Source organism: Capricornis sumatraensis, chromosome 4, assembly GCF_032405125.1.
Source record: "Capricornis sumatraensis isolate serow.1 chromosome 4, serow.2, whole genome shotgun sequence".
Taxonomy (NCBI): domain Eukaryota; kingdom Metazoa; phylum Chordata; class Mammalia; order Artiodactyla; family Bovidae; genus Capricornis; species Capricornis sumatraensis.
This window is the reverse complement of record NC_091072.1, coordinates 163,807,862-163,825,260: the sequence shown is the minus strand read 5'-3', so window position 1 is coordinate 163,825,260 and position 17,399 is coordinate 163,807,862. Positions and strand designations below refer to the sequence as shown.

At 54.4% G+C, this 17,399-nt stretch overlaps 1 protein-coding gene across 5 annotated transcripts in view; it reads right to left on the bottom strand.

Moving 5' to 3' along the window:
- PPP6R2 (protein phosphatase 6 regulatory subunit 2) overlaps positions 1–17,399 on the bottom strand; it is a 49,262-nt gene that overhangs the window by 20,575 nt on the left and 11,288 nt on the right. For all 5 annotated transcript variants that reach the window (XM_068970968.1, XM_068970967.1, XM_068970969.1 and 2 more), the window contains 4 exons: positions 14,674–14,916; positions 7,155–7,341; positions 1,329–1,466; positions 139–204 (listed from right to left, as the gene is read on the bottom strand). In XM_068970968.1, coding sequence (XP_068827069.1) covers positions 139–204; positions 1,329–1,466; positions 7,155–7,341; positions 14,674–14,900 — 618 coding nt within the window. In that variant the 5' untranslated portion in view covers positions 14,901–14,916. The remainder of the gene's footprint in view (positions 1–138; positions 205–1,328; positions 1,467–7,154; positions 7,342–14,673; positions 14,917–17,399) is intronic.

The following is a 17,399-nucleotide window of genomic DNA, read 5'->3' as shown; positions in this document are numbered from 1 at the left end:
GCCTGATTAAAGGAAGAGGAGGACTCGTCAGTCTGCATCTGAGGATGAGTGGCCTGCCCTCAGACAGTGCGGGCGAGCGCCCGCGGCCGCCCTGAGCCGGGCTCCCACCCCAAGGTGGCTCCGTGAGCCCCTACTCACGTCTTCATCCTGACTCGGATGGATCAGCTCCACGAGTCTCTGAATGGTCTTCTCTTCATTAAGCCACTGAAAGGGAAACGGAGGCATGTCAGTGACTGCTCACATCTGACTGAATGGAAGGGAAGTCCAGGCTCTAGCACAGACACCTCACCGCATCGGCGCGTACCCAGGCCCAGCAGGCACAGGCAGTGGCCGAGTTCTGGAGTGACCCGAAGATGCCAAGAGGAGGGCGGCCCCGTCCACATGCGCCCGTGGTTCACTCGAGCACACGCAACTCTGCTCACAGGACACCCCCGCAGCAGAGCCAGGAGCCCCCTGCCGGGGCCTGGGGGTGCGCTCCCGCACACAGCCCAGCTGCTCCCGGCGGCACTTGGGCCTTCCAGGGCAGCCTGGCTCCTCCACGCACTTCCTTATCCACAACAGGCTCCGCGTGTCCCGGGCAGGGCTCCGCCAGCTTCTAACAGCGCTGGCGCTCGCGCCGTGCTAGCCAAGCCACGAGGGCCAGTACAGCTCGTTCTCGGGGGGCGGCCGCTCCGACAGGAAACGAGCCATGAGCCTAAGAGTGGCGACTGTCGATGCCAGGAGCTGGAGCCTGGCCAGGAGGCTCAACGCTTTACTCACCTTACTTTAAATTACAAACACAGCCTGCCGACCAACAGCTAGCAGTGACCAGCACAGACCTCCGGGCCCCCCGGCTGAGGACCCTCTCTTTTCTGGGAAGCCCAGGGAGCTGTGGGGGCACCTCACTGCAAGAGCGTCAGGACAGACACAGGCACGGGCGGCAGGACCGACAGCAGGCCAACTCCAGTCTGCGCGACCTCTCTACGTGGAGCCCGGAAGGCGAGTGCTTCCTCTCGGGCGGGCGCCTGGGCGCAGGACGAGAGCCCAACAGAGCCCTGGCAGCCCCCTGGAGGGGAGGCGCAAGCAAGGCAGCCCCCTTCTGCTCTGCTCATGAACGGACCGAGGCAAGACAAGAGAAAAGGTGCAGAGGACAGACTCCGCCTCAAACACAAGCCGCCATGAGAACCTCTGAGGGCCCAGCCAGGAGGGGAGGTCCTGCTGGGTGGAAAGCTGGGTGCTGGGCACCTCAGGGCTGCCCCGCCAACCCCCGCCACCCTGTGCCAGGCGCTTAGTCCACACGCAGAGAAGCTGCAGACGGCACACACGGGGAGGAGGGCCCACACACTCACGTGCAGGACTTCCTGCCGGAGCCCCGCAGGCTCCACGCAGCTGACCAGGCGCAGCAGCAGGTCCATGAGGGCTGATGTGCCGATGTGCTTCAACACCAGGCTGATGAACTTGTCCTTCTTCCTCAGGAACGCAATCACCTGCAACCAGATGCACCCTGAGAGGCGAGCAGGGCAGGCCCTGATCCTAGGAAACACTGTCTTCCCCCGAGAACTGCCACAGAAAGATGTATTTCCAGCAACACTGAGCAGAAACAATGGAAAGACGTGGGAAGAGTTATATAAGAAAGATGCCCTCAGTGACAGGCAGAGACCTGAACACAGACAAGTCCAGGAGGCAGTGGGGAGCCTGAGAGGGCCCTGGGCTGGCAGAATTTCCCCCACACTGAGCCTGGGCACCAAGGGGGCCCAAACACCTGAGTGAGAGGGCAGAGTGACCACTCCATGCGCACTGCCCCAGGTCTCCCCAGAAGTGACCAGTGCAGACAGGGCTGACGGTCCCTGACACGAGCCGCAAACCCGGAAAGCTGACAGGTCCCATAGATGGCAGAAGGCACAGGACTGAGGTTTCAGAAAAGGAGGGTGGAGGGGCGGCTGGCGGCTGGCCGAGCACAGATGGCCAGGAGGGGCCCACGCAGAGGCCTCCTTGGCCCCTGAAATAAGGGGCCTGCGAGTTCAGGCCCCTGTACTGAGGCAGACCCAGGGATCTACCAGGGCCATGGGGACACGTGGGAGGCAGGGGGTCCCAACCGTCCTCATTCTGGAAGTGAAGCGGGGAGCAGAGGAAGGAGGAGGAAGAGAGGGAAGAGAGGCGATGGGGAGCGGGGAGACTGGTATTTGAAAAGAGAGAAACAGGAGGCAGCAGAGACGGCTCCAGGAAGACCCCTGAGCACCTACAGACACCGTCACAAGAGCACGTCAGGAACAAGTTTATGCCAAATTCTGTAAATCTGAAAAGATAAATTTCTTTGAGAAACACACTTAAGTAAACTGACCCCAAAAAAAAAAAAAAAGGAGTTCTAGAGGGTCAAAAGAAACAAAATCTATAACTAAAAGCCTCCCCATACAGAAAACTCCAGACTGCAAGGGCTTTACTAGAGAATTCTATCAAACATTTGAAGAAACATATCTCAGTCTTATGCAGGACTCCTCCTGCATAAACAGGGGAACATAAAGTGAGAGAGTATGCCCCATATCATTGTACGAAGACATAAAACCTTGACTCCAAAGCTTGCTGTGGGCACTTTAAGAACAGGCAGTGCTGGGAGGACCCACTATGGCGCACTCTGCTCAGCGCTCTCTAACGGCCCGTGCGGGGAGAGCGCCCGAGTGGACGTCTGCACGCGCACGCTGCTTGGCTGTGCGCCTGAAACCAGCACAACACTCCCAACCAACCATTCCCGATAAAAGCTCTTTTTAAAGGAAATTATACGCCAATCTCACTGATGACAACAGATAAAAAATTCTTTAAAAAAAAAGCAATATGAAAAAAAGTATAATGTATCATTGTCAAGTTGAATGTGTTCCAGAAAATCGACAGTTATCTCAGTAAAGTTTCTCAATAAAAAAGATACTGTTTAGAACAACATGAAAATATAAAGCACCTAAGAATAAACATAACGAAAAATCTGTAAGACTGATACCCTGAGAACGAGGTGACTGAGAGAAATTTAAAAAGCCCCAACTTCTCAGCTTTTTACTACAGTACAAAAGCAGCCACAGGTAATAGGTAAATAAATGAGAGCAGCTGTGCTTCAGAAAATTTTTTTTTTTTTACAAAAACAGGTGGCAGGTTGGTTTTGACCTGTGGGCAGTAATTAGCCAACCCCAATCTATAGGCCACATAAGAGAATATATAACAAGACAGGAGGAGACCCTACACGCGCGCGTCACCAGACGGTCAGCACGAAATCAGACTGATTATATTCTTTGTAGCCAGAGATGGAGAAGCTCTATACAGTCAGCAAAAACAAGACTGGGAGCTGACTGTGGCTCAGACCATGAACTCCTTATTGCCAAATTCAGACTCAAATTGAAGAAAGTAGAGAAAACCACTAGACCATTCAGGTATGAACTAAATCAAATCCCTTATGAATGACTATACAGTGGAAGTGAGAAATAGGTTTAAGGGACTAGATCTGATAGAGTGCCTGATGAACTATGGACGGAGGTTCGTGACACTGTACAGGAGACAGGGATCAAGACCATCCCCATGGGAAAGAAATGCAAAAAAGCAAAATGACTGTCTGGGGAGGCCTTACAAATAGCTGTGAAAAGAAGGGAAGCGGAAAGCAAAGGAGAAAAGGAAAGATATACCCATCTGAATGCAGAGTTCCAAAGAATAGTAAGAAGAGATAAGAAAGCCTTCCTCAGCGATCAACGCAAAGAAATAGAGGAAAACAATAGAATGGGAAAGACTAGAGATCTCTTCAAGAAAATCAGAGATATCAAGGGAACATTTCAAGCAAAGATGGGCAAAAATAAAGGACAGAAATGGTAGGGACCTAACAGAAGCAGAAGATATTAAGAAGAGGTGGCAAGGATACACAGAAGAACTGCACAAAAAAGATCCTCATGACCCAGATAATCACGATGGTGTGATCACTCACCTAGAGCCAGACATCCTGGAATGTGAAGTCAGGTGGGCCTTAGAAAGCATCACTACGAACAAAGCTAGTGGAGGTGATGGAATTCCAGTTGAGCTATTTCAAATCCTGAAAGATGATGCTGTGAAAGTGCTATGCTCAATATGCCAGCAAATCTGGAAAACTCAGCAGTGGCCACAGGACTGGAAAAGGTCAGTGTTCATTCCAATCCCAAAGAAAGGCAATGCCAAAGAATGCTCAGACTACTGCACAATTGCACTCATCTCACATGCTACTAAAGTAATGCTCAAAATTCTCCAAGCCAGGCTTCAGCAAAATGTGAACCGTGAACTTCCAGATGTTCAAGCTGGTTTCAGAAAAGGCAGAGGAACCAGAGATCAAATTGCCAACATCTGCTGGATCATAGAAAAAGCAAGAGAGTTCCAGAAAAACATCTATTTCTGCTTTATTGACTATGCCAAAGCCTTTGACTGTGTGGATCACAATAAACTGTGGAAAATTCCAAAAGAGATGGGAATACCAGACCACCTCACCTGCCTTTAAGAAATCTGTATGCAAGTCAGGAAGCAACAGTTAGAACTGGACATGGAACAACAGACTGGTTCCAAATAAGAAAAGGAGTACGTCAAGGCTGTATATTATCACCCTGCTTATTTAACTTGTATGTAGAGTACATCATGAGAAATGCTGGGCTGGAGGAAGCACAAGCTGGAATCAAGATTGCCGGGAGAACCATCAGTAACTTCAGCTATGCAGATGACACCACCCTTATGGCAGAAAGTGAAGAAGAACTAAAGAGCCTCTTGATGAAAGTGAAAGAGGAGAGTGAAAAGGTTGGCTTAAAGCTCAACATTCAGAAGACGAAGATCATGGCATCTGGTCCCATCATTTCATGGCAAATAGGTGGGGAAACAGTAAAAACAGTGGCTGACTTCATTTTTCTGGGCTCCAAACTCACTGCAGATGGTGACTGCAGCCATGAAATGAAAAGACGCTTACTCCTTGAAAGGAAAGTTATAACCAACCTAAGACAGGATGTTCAAAAGCAGAGACATTACTTTGCCAACTAAGGTCCATCTAGTCAAGGTATGGTTTTTCCTGTGGTCATGTATGGATGTGAGAGTTGGACAACAAAGAAAGCTGAGCGCCGAAGAATTGATGCTTTTGAACTGTGGTGTTGACAGTCCCTTGGACTACAAGGAGATCTAAGCAGTCCATCCTAAAGGAGATCAGTCCTGAATATTCATTGGAAGGACTGATGCTGAAGCTGAATCTCCAATACTTTGGCCACCTGATGCAAAGAGCTGACTCATTTGAAAAGACCCTGATGTTGGGAAAGATTGAGGGCAGGAGAAGGGGACGACAGAGGATGAGATGGTTGGATGGCATCACCAACTCGCTGGTCATGGGTTTGGGTGGACTCTGGGAGTTGGTGATGGACAGGGAGGCCTGGCGTGCTGTGGTCCATGGGGTCACAAGAGTTGGACATGACTGAGCGACTGAACTGAATAGAAAACAACAAAGCTTCTAAAAAATAATACGGAGTATCTTTATGATTTTGAAGTAGATAAAAGTTTAACGGACAAAACAAACAAAAAAACCAACCATAATTAGAGTTAAGACTTGCACTACATGAAAATCAGATCTTCTGTTCATTAAAAAAATACAATTAAGGGAGTAAAAACCAAAAAAGAAAAACCCCAAAAGACCAGCAAACAGAGTAGGAAACGATGCTTGCAACACAAAATCAACAAAGGGAGAAGTCCCTGGCAGCCCAGCAGTTCGAGCTCGAGATTCCACTGCCAAGGGCGTAGGTTCAATCTCCGGTCGGGGAATAAAATCTGGTAAGCTATGTGGCACAGCCGAAAAAAATTCAGAGGACTTGTATCCACAAAATAGACAATTCCTACAAACGAAAAGAAAACAGAGAGGCTGAAAGAAAATGGGCAAGAGATCTCACACAAAAAATATCCAAATGGCCGGTTAATGTATAAAAAGGTGTTCATCCGCAGTAGTCAGCGAAGTGGCGTGACTTAAAGCCACAACGCCACTGTCTGCAACTGCTGCAGAGGCTGCAGTGAGCCGGGGGACCACAGCGAGGCTGGAGAGCAAGGGCAGCAGCAGGGGCCGTGCGCTGCTGCTGGGACTGCAAGCGCCTCAAGCACCTTCGCTTCAGCCACTCACGCTGCCCACCTCACGTGCCACCAGGAGAAAGAAGTCCTCGTGCTTCAGAGACTCACACTGCAGTGCTTACAGAACCGACATGCTGTCTGGGGTTCGTTCTCAAACTCGCACTGGGGACAGTGAGCCGGGGCAGGAGATGAAAGAGCGACACGCCGGCTCCTGGAGCGGGCGCCTGCACACCGCGCGGCCGTTCCGGGACGGGTGCAGTGCGCGGCACGAAAGCGGGCCAGGGCGGTGTGGGGCAGGCGCCTGCGTCACTCCCAGAAGAACCGCGCTCCAGCTGCATGAGGTGAGCTCACCCCACACTCTGCAGGAACCTACAACAGGGCATTCCTTTTATTTTTTGGCTGCACCACGTGGCTTACAGGATCTTAGTTCGCCAACCACGCCACCTACAGTGGAAACAGAGTCCTATCCATTGGACAGAGGAGAACTTCCTTTTATTTGTTCTGAAATAATAAGTGCCCTAGACACAAAGAAGTGATCCCCAAGTGGCACTTGTGGTAAAAAGTCCGCCCATCAATTCAGGAGACGCAGATTCCACCCCTGAGTCAGGAAGATTCCCCAGAGAAGGAGATGGCTACCACTCCAGTATTCCCGCCTGGAAAATCCATGGACAGAGGAGGCTGGCTGTAGTCCATGGGGTTGTAGAGAGCTGGGCACGACTGAGCACATGGGCACGGTATAAACAGACACCCGACACCCACACAGATGCAACAGCAGGAACCCGACGGTCCCAGCACGACCCAGGCCCGACCTGGCCCTCACTGTGGGAGCGGTCAGTGGGAAGATAGGCCGGCCTCGCCTGGGGCCCTGTGCACTCGCGGGAAGGGCGCAAGCGCTGCTCGTCCAGAGCAGGCCAGTGGCCCTCTCTCGGGAAGACAGCTTCCTCACCCACCCCAGCTCCCATAGCAGCAGCCGTGCGGCTCCTGGTGAGTCCCTTGGAGCAGCCCGAACCCGCCTCCACGAGACGGCTGATGGCATGCTCGGCATCAGCCAAGCCTCCCTCCCAAATCGCGCAGGCTGGGCAGACGATTACCTGTTCAGTTTTTCTTGCAATGAGGTTACCAATGGTCTTGCTGAAGAAACTGGCGAGCAGAGGGTTGAGGGGCGGCTCACGGTCCAGGAAGTTGTGAAGAACGCTCAGCAAAGTCTCATCGCCCCCCAGCCTGTCGTTGATTTGTGGCACGTCGCACGTCAGCAGCTCGCAGGCTGTGTTCGGGTATCTGCAGGGGCACAGAGCAACAGCTGGGTGTGAACCGGGCTTCTCCGCTGCTCAGGAAGCTGCCCAACAGCCTTCTCTTGGTCGTCCTTCCCTCTCCGCACCCTGCTCACCCCCACACGTCGACCAGCACAGACCCAGCCTGCTCCCAGACTGAAGAGGCCCCGTGTCGCAGCCTAGGATGCAGCGCCAGGGCGCGTGGTATGCCGGTTAGTATTCAGAAATGCTGTCTCACTGCAGCTCACTGTGGACTACGCTGGCTATCTTGCTGTCCACACTGTTCGCTGAACCCAGGGTAGGCAAAGCGTGAACGGGGAAGCTGGAAGAAAGCTCAAGGAGCCGTAGGAATGGCAGACACATTTATTCCTTCCTGACTGGCATGGCCGTAGCAGCAGACACACGGCGGTCTCTCCTCTTGCTGGTGACCCAGCGGACAGTCATAATGCAGCCTTGACGTAGCCGTAACCCGGCGGCCAGAGCTTTTCAGGTGGAGCTCATGTATGTTTACAGAATACAAGCGGCCCATGGCTGAGTGGGTACATCGTGCCGTGTGTGTGCAGTAAGTGACCTCAGCTGCTACACAGCCATGAGTTTACAAAACCTGGGGGACAGGGCTGGGGTGAGAGAGCCTGACCACTGCCATTTTGGCTAATTGGCTACGTCCCTACAAATATCAATGTCTGTTAAAATGTATTATTCCTTTGATAAAAATGATCGGACACAACACAGTCCTGATCCCAGCATGTATCACCTCGTACCACTGTGCTCCCTGCCTGACCCTCTCACAGACACGGGCCCTGGACAGGCCTACCCAACGCCCTGCAGCACCCAGAGCCCGCCGCCACGCAGTACAGTGGTAAGGCCTGGCGCCACACGAGGCGCGGGACCTGCGGTGTAGCCTCAGGCGTGTGACTGAGTCTCTCTGAGCCTGAGCTGCCACAGCCGAACATGGGGGCCGAGAGCCCACTCCCCGAGGCTGCGCATAAAGCAGAGCAGAGCCTGGCACACAGTCAGCCCTGGGTCAAGGTCAGCCACAGTGACCTTCAGCTCCCGGAAGCCACCCGGAGGGCCCCAAACTAAGGTGCTCACTGTGGGTCAGCTGGAGGGGTCTGGGGTTAAGAGGCTCCAGAGGAAACAGCTGATGGCGCGCACGGCCATCCAGGTGCAGAAGGGGCGGAAGCAGGGCCATCAGCGTGGCTGTGGGGCAGGTGCTCCTGTTAGCCCAGGGGGCAGAGGCCCCACGGGGGCCCCAGATGATGCCTTCAAACTACGGTGCTGGAGAAGACTCTAGAGAGTTCCTGGAGACCAAGGACATCAAACCAGTGAATCATAAAGGATATCAATCCTGAATATTCATTTGAGGGACTGACGATGAAGCTCCAATACTTTGGTCACCTGATGCGAAGAGCTGACTCACTGGAAAAGACCTTGATGCTCGGAAAGATTGAGGCAGGAGGAGAAGGGGACGACAGAGGATGAGATGGTTGGATGGCATCACTGACTTGACATGAGTTTGAGCAAACTCCTGGAGATAGTAAAGGACAAGGAAGCCTAGCGTGCTGCAGTCCACAGGGTCACAAAGAGTCAGACACCACTGAGGGAGGGAACAAACATACACCTCCCCCAAGTTAGGAAGGGCAGGTTCAAACAGTAGCTGACAAAGAAGCGAGGGGTAGTCAAGAAACAATGGTACAGCCCCGGGGCAGGGTCCTCAACGCTGCTCCCTCATCCAGTCGCGCCCTCCTCCTCGCAACCCCAAGGCCTGCAGCACGCCACGCTTCCCTGTCCTTCACCACCTCCCGGAGTTGGCTCAAACTCACGTCCATGGAGTCGGTGATGCCATCCAGCCATCTCATCCTCGGTCGCCCCCTTCTCCTCCTACCTTCAATCTTTCCCAGCATCAGGGACTTTTCCAGTTAGTTGGCTCTTCCCATCAGGTGGCCAAAGTACTGAAGCTTCGGATTCAGCGTCAGTCCTTCCAATGAACATTCAGTCTTCATATCCTCCAGGATTGACTGGTTGGATCTCCTTGCTGTCCAAGGGACTCTCAAGAGTCTTCTCCAACACCATAGTTCAAAGACATCAATTCTGCAGCGCTCAAACACAACTGAGCAACTTCACTCTCACTTTCCACTTTCATGCACTGGAGAAGAAAAATGGCAACCCACTCCAGTGTTCTTGCCTGGAGAATCCCAGGAACAGCGGAGCCTGCTGGGCTGCTGTCTATGGGGTCGCACAGAGTCGGACACAACTGAAATGACTTAGCAGCAGCAGCCTTTTTATTGTCCAGCTCACACAACTTATACATGACTACCGGGAAAACCATAGCTTTGACTAGACGGACCTTTACAGGCAAAGTAATGTCTCTGCTTTTTAATATGCTTTGTAGGTTGGTCACTGCTTTTCTTCCAAGGAGCAAGCATCTTCTGCTAAAGGGATACACACAACAATACCTTTGAGTTCTTCAGCAGAACTAAGCCCCCCCCAGCCACCCCCAGACGGATGACAGTAACTTCAGCCTGAGCCCAAGATTCCTGGAGCTCTGCCCTGTTACCTCACCACCAACCAAAGAGAAGAAAGCACCACATCCCGCAGCCCTCACCTCAAGTTTGCCTATAAGCTTCTCCCCTAAAACTAGTGGGGAGTTTGGGGCTTTTGGGCACTGATGCCAAGCAGGGCCCTCTAGGTCTCCCAGGCAAGGAGGCCTTTTTGTCCCCCATTTCCTTTACTTATTTTTTTCCCCACTTCCTTTAGACAAAGCATCAATTCTTGGCTCAGTAGTAAAGAATCTGCCTGCTGACACAAAAGATGCAGGTTCAATTCCGAGGTTGGAAAGATCCTCTGGAGAAAGAAATGGCAACCCACTCCAGTCTTCTTGCGTGGAAAATTCCACGGACAGAGGAGCCTGGTGGGCTTTAGTCCATGGGGTCCCAAAGAGTCAGACACGACTGAGTGCGCGCACACAGCCTTCTTATAGACAAGACTGCAGCTCCCACGCGCTGCTTTGAGTTCCAAAAGGCAGAACAGCTACTAAGCAGAGGAGCAGCAGCCAGGAAACCACGTGAAGCAGGACTAAAGGGTCCAGAGAGGCCCATAAAAGATTAGGAGACGACCACCCAAGGCTCTGCACACAGACTCTGACCATGTCAGCAACCCCACTCCTTAGAAACTGCAGAATAAAGAATGCAAGACTGTTACGGCTCTGGTCCTTATCACAGACCCCTGCCTGACTACATCATCTCTCCCAACTCACCAGGAAGTGGGGGCACAGTCCCTGAGGCATTAGCCTACTTAGTGTTCCCCTTTTGCCTGGCAAAGTAATAAAGCCATTTCCCTGGTGGCTCAGATGGTAAAGAATCTGCTATAATGCAGGAGACCAGGTTTGATCCCTGGGTTGGGCAGCTCCCCTGGAGAAGGGAATGGCTACCCACTGCAGTATTCTTGCCTGGAGAATCCCATGGACAGAGGAGCCTGGTGGGCTATAGTGCATGGGGTCGCCAAGAGTCGGACACAACTGAGCGACTAACACTTTCACTTTCTTTTCCTTCTCCTCCACAGCTGTGTCTTCATATTTCGGTTTGGCAGTGGGGCACAGAGAGCCAACATTTTGGCAACAGCACAAGCCACCATTCTTGCTTAGCCCCACAGTGAAACACGTTTCCCTGCTCCAGCCTCTGGCGTTCCAGTTTGGCCTCACAGCGCTTCGAGCATAGGAGCCTGTGTTCTCTAACGCTCAGAGAGGCCTGGATGCAAACAGTGGTCCCCAAGCAGGTCCCCACTGCAGCCTGCTGCAATGAAACTCCCTGGTTTTGTTCACTTTGTTTTGTATTTACTTATTACTAATTTTCCCCAAACACTTTGACTATAAAGTTCTCCTGGATTATTGGCGCCACTTCTGAGATCCCCGTCCTGACCCAGGGGATAAAGTCCTGGGAAACTGCAAAGCAACAGAATTAGAAAAGGCCCTAGGATGCCCCTGAGGAAAACTGGGGGCCTGTGGCTTCAGATCTCTCAGCAGCAGGGCTGGAGTCAGGAAGAGAAGGTGTGAGGGAGCCATGTGGACGTCTCCATGAACACAGTCCGCCCTGGGCCTGGAAGCCCCGCGGGGCTCCTCCCTCCGTCAGAGCCGCCACCCCCAACGGCGAGCTGCGAGGGGGACTCAGGACGGGAGTGCACAGGACGCGGCCAAGACAGCTGCAGGGCAGGGCAGAAGAGCGAGCGGTGAGCCCAGACCCCGCACCTTCCCAGGCACAGAGAGGCGCTCAATCCGCAGCGTGAGTCGTCTGGTCTTCTTTAATGAACAGCAATCTTCTGAAGTTCTGACTACCTGATCTTTGTTGGAAAAACTACACATTTTGGCTCCTCACTCGCCTCTTCAGAGGCGTCCCTGAGTGATCTGGGAGTCCTCTCCCCAGGGTTTAAAGTCTTCAGAGAGTCCGCCAAGTAAAACGTAATTCTCAGCTTTTAAGTTGTGCCCTTTTTTTCAGTTGGCAAAGACAACCCTGGAGTCTTCAAAATGACAAGAGAACCATGTCCAGCCTGGATGTGACCCGGCAGAGCCAACCCGGGAGAAAAGGGTGCACTCAGGAGGCTGTCAGAGAACAGAATTAGCCAGGGGCAGCAAGCGAAAGAGAGAAATGCGAACCCCAGGAACACAGGAGGGGCCGCAGCAAGAAAAGCGAACCTCAGGAACACAGGAGGGGCCGCAGCAATCTCCGGGTGAGCAAGAAGAGTCCAGGGCCATCATGGCGGAGGCTCCTGGGCCCTCTGCACGCCTCTCTGTGGCTGCCCGGCTGCTCCCCAGGCGCTCCCCAGGGCTTGGCGTTCTCCTCTGCGCTGCCCTGCAGGACGGGGTGGGGGTGCGGGGAGCCCTTCCTGGGCTGCCGGGCCCAACCCTGCTCCCCACAGGCATGCAGGTCTGTGACTCGAGAAGAGGAAGCCCTCCTCCACCCATCGCCACACCACCGCGCCAGAAACAACAGTGTGAGCTTGGCATCCACCTGCAGACTCTTTATCATCTCATTTCTCAAATGGTCCAAAGCTCAGCAGGCAAACTGCACGGGAACCTTAAGAAAGAGCCAGAAGCATCCTCAGGAATCTCGGGCCAGCTCCCAGCCCTGGGCTGCTGCACAGGGCCTCACCTGCACGGAGCTCCCCTGGCATTAGCAGAGCAGCCGACCACTCAGGGTGGCCCCCTGGGCCCCTCGGCTCAGAGGCACCCCTACATCCCGGACAGGTCTCTGCATAATCCAGCCTGCAGCCAGCAGGCTGACGCGGCCGTCAGGACAGCCACGGGAGCAGTCGTCCGGAGGCTGGGACGAGGGCGCTCCTGCCCGCCGCACTCATGCCCAGCTCACCGGGCGCTGCTGCACAAGCCCACGGAGTGGCTCGACGGAGACCCATGGCTCAGAGCCTGAAACAGGTCCAACCTGTACCCTCGGCACCTCTGAAAACTAATCCTGACCCCACACCCTCCTCCAGCTACTACCTCATCCATCTACCCAGCCTATTTCTCTTTTCAAAAAGGACATTTAATTTTAACTAAAAGCAAACTAATCTTTAATAAGCAAGTTAATTTTAAAATTAACTTTTAAATTAAAAAGGTTCTACTTCTTTTAACCGGTCACATGCACACATGCTATAACCACTCAGCCTGACCAGGCTCCTGAGGAAGAGCCCCCATCCCCACTCGCAGGCCACACTGCTAAGACGGCCACCACAGCCTCCTGGCACCTTCTCTACTATCCACCTCCATGTTTCCAAATAAAACACAAACAGACATCTTCAGCAACTGTAGACATCACGAACCGACCTCCTGTGTGACGCTGGAGCTCTCCCATCATCCGGCCCGTCCGCCCCACTGCCCTCTCCCCGCCTCTATAAAATTATACCACAATTCTTCGTTAAATCCCTATCTGGGGCTGCCCTTTTTGTATACACGTGCAAACACTGTCCCACCTGCTTACTTGTGTGTGTCCCTGCCCAGAGCGGCAGGTTTCCTTGTTGCCTTGTTTGTGCTCCCGACTGCCGATCTCCTCCGACTCTGACTGTAAAGCTCTTCCGGTCTCTACTGCCGTGCTGGGACCCTCCACCCAGAAGCACAACCAGCCAGCCGGTCCTCCCGCCCTCCCACTGCTGCCAGCGCCTCAGACAGGAGAGCCTCGCTCGGGCAGCATCAGGACCCACTCGAGAGCGAAAGAATTAGAGGAATGGGGTCGCTAACGGCGACGCGGAGGTAAGACCAGGCACATCTCAGGAGATGGCCTGACGGGCTCTGACGTGCCACAGTGGCGGCGCCACGCCCCGGCTCCTCCACGAGCAAGCCCCTGCCTCTCTCTGGAGCACTCCAGCCAGACAGGAGTGCAGACGACAGCCCTGACACCCCCGCCCTCATCGGTTCATCTTGCTTTATTTGCCTCCTAAGTCAGCAAAGACATCCTACAGAGGGTCAGAGAGTAACTATTTTAGAAGGCCTATGTTGTCACAGCCAACAGGTCATGGGTGTATCCAACAAGACTTTACTGATGGACAATGAAATGTGAATTTTGCCATTTCCAGGTAAATAAATACAATTTTTTCACTTTTTTCCCAACCATTTTAAAATGTAAAACCATTCTCAGCTGACAGGTCCTACAAAAACAGGATCTGACCTCAGGCCGTAACTCCCTAGTCCGTTCTAAGATGTGACCACACACGCCGACCCCAGTGGGACACGTGAGAAGCTGCGGGCACTCTGTCTGCCCTGACTCCCTGTGCCACCAACCCCTGCTCCCGCACGTCCCCGAGTCTGAGTGGGACCCGAGCGGCACCCTCAGAGTCAGAGGCAAGTGCTGGGTCCTTCCTGCCCCCCGAGGCCCCGCCATTCACACTCCTCTGTCCGCACCCGCACCCAGCCCCAGTCCCAAGTCCTCACTCGGCCCCCTCTGTCATCTCCTAACGTCACGGCTCTGAGACCAGTTGGGACAACGAAGGGCACAGCGTGTTTCCTCCAGGCAGAAGGCCCCATGGTCCAGCAGCCACGCGCCGCCCATCACTGGGGACTGCCCGCTTCACCAGGCCGAGCGCACGCATCGGCCTCTGTCAGGGCTCAGCGGTTTTCCAGCATTTCCCCAAAACGCTTCCACGTGTTGCACTGCTGCTCGCTACATCCCAGGGTGAGGAATCACACGCGGGGATCCCAGACCTTAAACATCACAGACACAACGCCATCTGGCGGCCCTTCTCACACGTCGGGTGGGCTCAACGTTGAGGGTCAGCCGCTCCCTTCAACAGCTCAGGCCCGGCTGTCCTCAAGCCCCATCCGCTACCCACCGAGCGCGGCCGGCCCGGTACGCACTTGAAGCGGGCCCTCTCCTCCAGGTCCAGGGCTGGGTCCTGAGTCACGAGGCCCACCAGCTCCTCCATGCTCTGCCGCCGGCACAGGAAGTCCAGCAGCTTCCGGTTCTGGGCCTTGCACTCCTGCAGGATGTCTTCTCCATCCATCAGCTCCCGCAGCGTCACGCCCTCCTTATCCAGCAGCTTGTCAACGTGCGACGTGGCGCTCAGGTCAAACTTCCAGAACATGGTGCTGGCCACAGAGCTGCAAGCAGAGAAGAAGGTCACGTCCCCCAGCCTGCACACACCGGCCTCAGCCACCCTGCAGCGAGTCCCACGCCCACGCTGGCCTCAGCCACCCTGAGGCGAATCCCAAGCCCACGCTGGCCGGCCCGGGCAGCAGGGGGTGCCCCCATGGGCCACCCCTGCCGCCTCCCCTCGCCGGAGCTCCTGCTCACAGCCCCGGGCCCAAGGCCGCAGAGGCCTGTCCCCGTGTCAGACAGCGAATACCCCTCCACCCAGAGAGTTCACGACTCACAAACCTCCTCCCAGTGTCCCCCTCCCTCCTTAATCAACACTGCCCACCTCTCCCCAGATGTCTCCGAATCATGTACATTATTAATTTTCTGTACACTATCTTTGAAAAAGCTTTCTGGTTGAGGAAAGACGGCCCCTCCTGTGCAGCCAACTCTTAGAGCAGCAGAGCGTTTCCGGGAGCGCATCTCCAGCCTGCAGGCTGACCCCCCAGGGCTCCCCGCTGCTGCGGGCCCATAGGCCAGGAGACCCCTTCCTCTGCTTTCATCATCCCAGTGCCAGGGACCAGGGGCCAGGCAAGCAGAACCCGCCCACATAGCTTAAAGCCCGCCAAAATTATCCAAGCAAGCTGGCCCTAAGCTGCTCCCCCTGCCCAGCCTCGCCTTTCACACGGAAACCCCACAAGGGCCACAGCCTCAGCCCCCCACTCCTGCCTCTTCTGCCTCCTGATCCCGGGGTTCCCTACTTGGCCCCGCTGAGGTCGGGGCCGCCCGTCTCCAGGACCCAGGAGGGCAACAAGCTTTGCTCTCCTGTCTCTCCACCGCCGCCCCCACCTCCCTGCCCCCGGCCCGTCCCTTGCTGGGTGGCCAGGGCTGCCCCTGACGCCCCGCCTCCGCCTGCACACCGAGGTTCTACACTCCCCACCTCGGGCCCCTCACCCAGCAGCCCTCAGGCCGCAGCCCCACTCCGTCTCCAGGCCTGGCTCTCTGTGCCTGGACTATATAAGGTCTGGCCACTCACCAAGTCCCTGTGGCAGTCTGTGAGCCTAGGCTGGTGTGCAGCAAAGTTTTCTGTGTTAGATACAAAATGGAAAACCTAAGCCTGTACTTTTTAAAAATTCAACAATCATTTATCTTTGCGTTGCTGCACTGGGTCTCGGCTGCCTCTCTCTAGTTGCCGGGAGCAGCACTACGCTCCCTTCCGGCCTCCTGCCTCTTCCCTCTGCGGTGTGCCAGCCGCCGCGCGCAGTCAAGAGAGCGGGCTCAGCGGCTGTGTTAGGCTCAGCTGCTCTTCCACAGGTGGGACATTCCCGGACTAGGGATCAACCCTGCGGACCCCGCACTGGCAGGCGGACTCTCATCCACTGTACCACTGGGCAAGTCCTCAAAGTCTGTATCTTTAACCAAGTTAAACCTCTATTTGAGATTACGAATCTTTTCAGTGTTAAATCACTATCTACAAAATCATGATAACAGACGGGGGATTTATCTGATCTAATATTTTTATTTGGAAGAGTAAAGGACTCCCCACACGACAGGAAGCCCTAGTTTGTGTGTGTGAAGCCCACCTCTCAGAACCCCATGACACCGGCCCCTCAGCTGTCCAGCCATGCCCTCCACAGCCTCTTGTCTTTGCTGCATTAAACTCCCTTTCCCAAAACACAGACGTCTTCATGGTCCTCTCACGTCAGCATTAAAGCCTGTCTGGCTCCAAATGCCCACCACTCACCAGGGCACTGTCCCCAGTGTGCCTCCACGTCCTCTGGGGACTCCCTGCTGCCCCCCAACTCCACCCTTGCCACAAGTATGCCATCTCTCTGCCAACACAAAGTGCGCTCTGCCTTCACCCTCTGCACACGCTCCTGTGCTCAGGCCCCTCACTGACGAAGATCCCAGGTGCCCGCCAGACTCAGGTGCAGGCCACTGGGACATTCAGTGCAGGGACTCCATGAGCTAAGTGAGTGAGTGACGTCGCCCAGTCGTGTCCGACTCTCTGCAACCCCATGGACTGCAGCCTACCAGGCTCCTCTGTCCATGGGATTTTCCAGGCAATAGTACTGGAGTGGATTGTCATTTCCTTCTCCAGGGGATCTTCCCAACCCAGGGATCGAACGCAGGTCTCCTGCATTGTAGACAGACGCTTTACCGTCTGAGCCACAAGGGAAATCTCTGCACTCAATTTCCACCTAGGTCCTAACATCTTCCTTATTTCTCTTGTGAGGAGTGCAGATGGGTATCTGCGGTGTTAGTGACAGATTCTAGGGGACGAGAAAAACGATTACTAGACGGACCTTCAGGACAAGATTGCTGCCCCCTCACACAGCAGGTGCCCTCTCTTCTGAAGCCCTACAGAATGACCTGTGCACCTGGATAACACACAATCCAGGGAAGGAGACCCCCACCTAACCTGGGCTTTTTTTCCAAACAAGAACTTGCCAAGCAGGGCAGCTAGAGGTGGTCTGTGTCCTGAAGTCAGCTTGTCCCACATGAACAC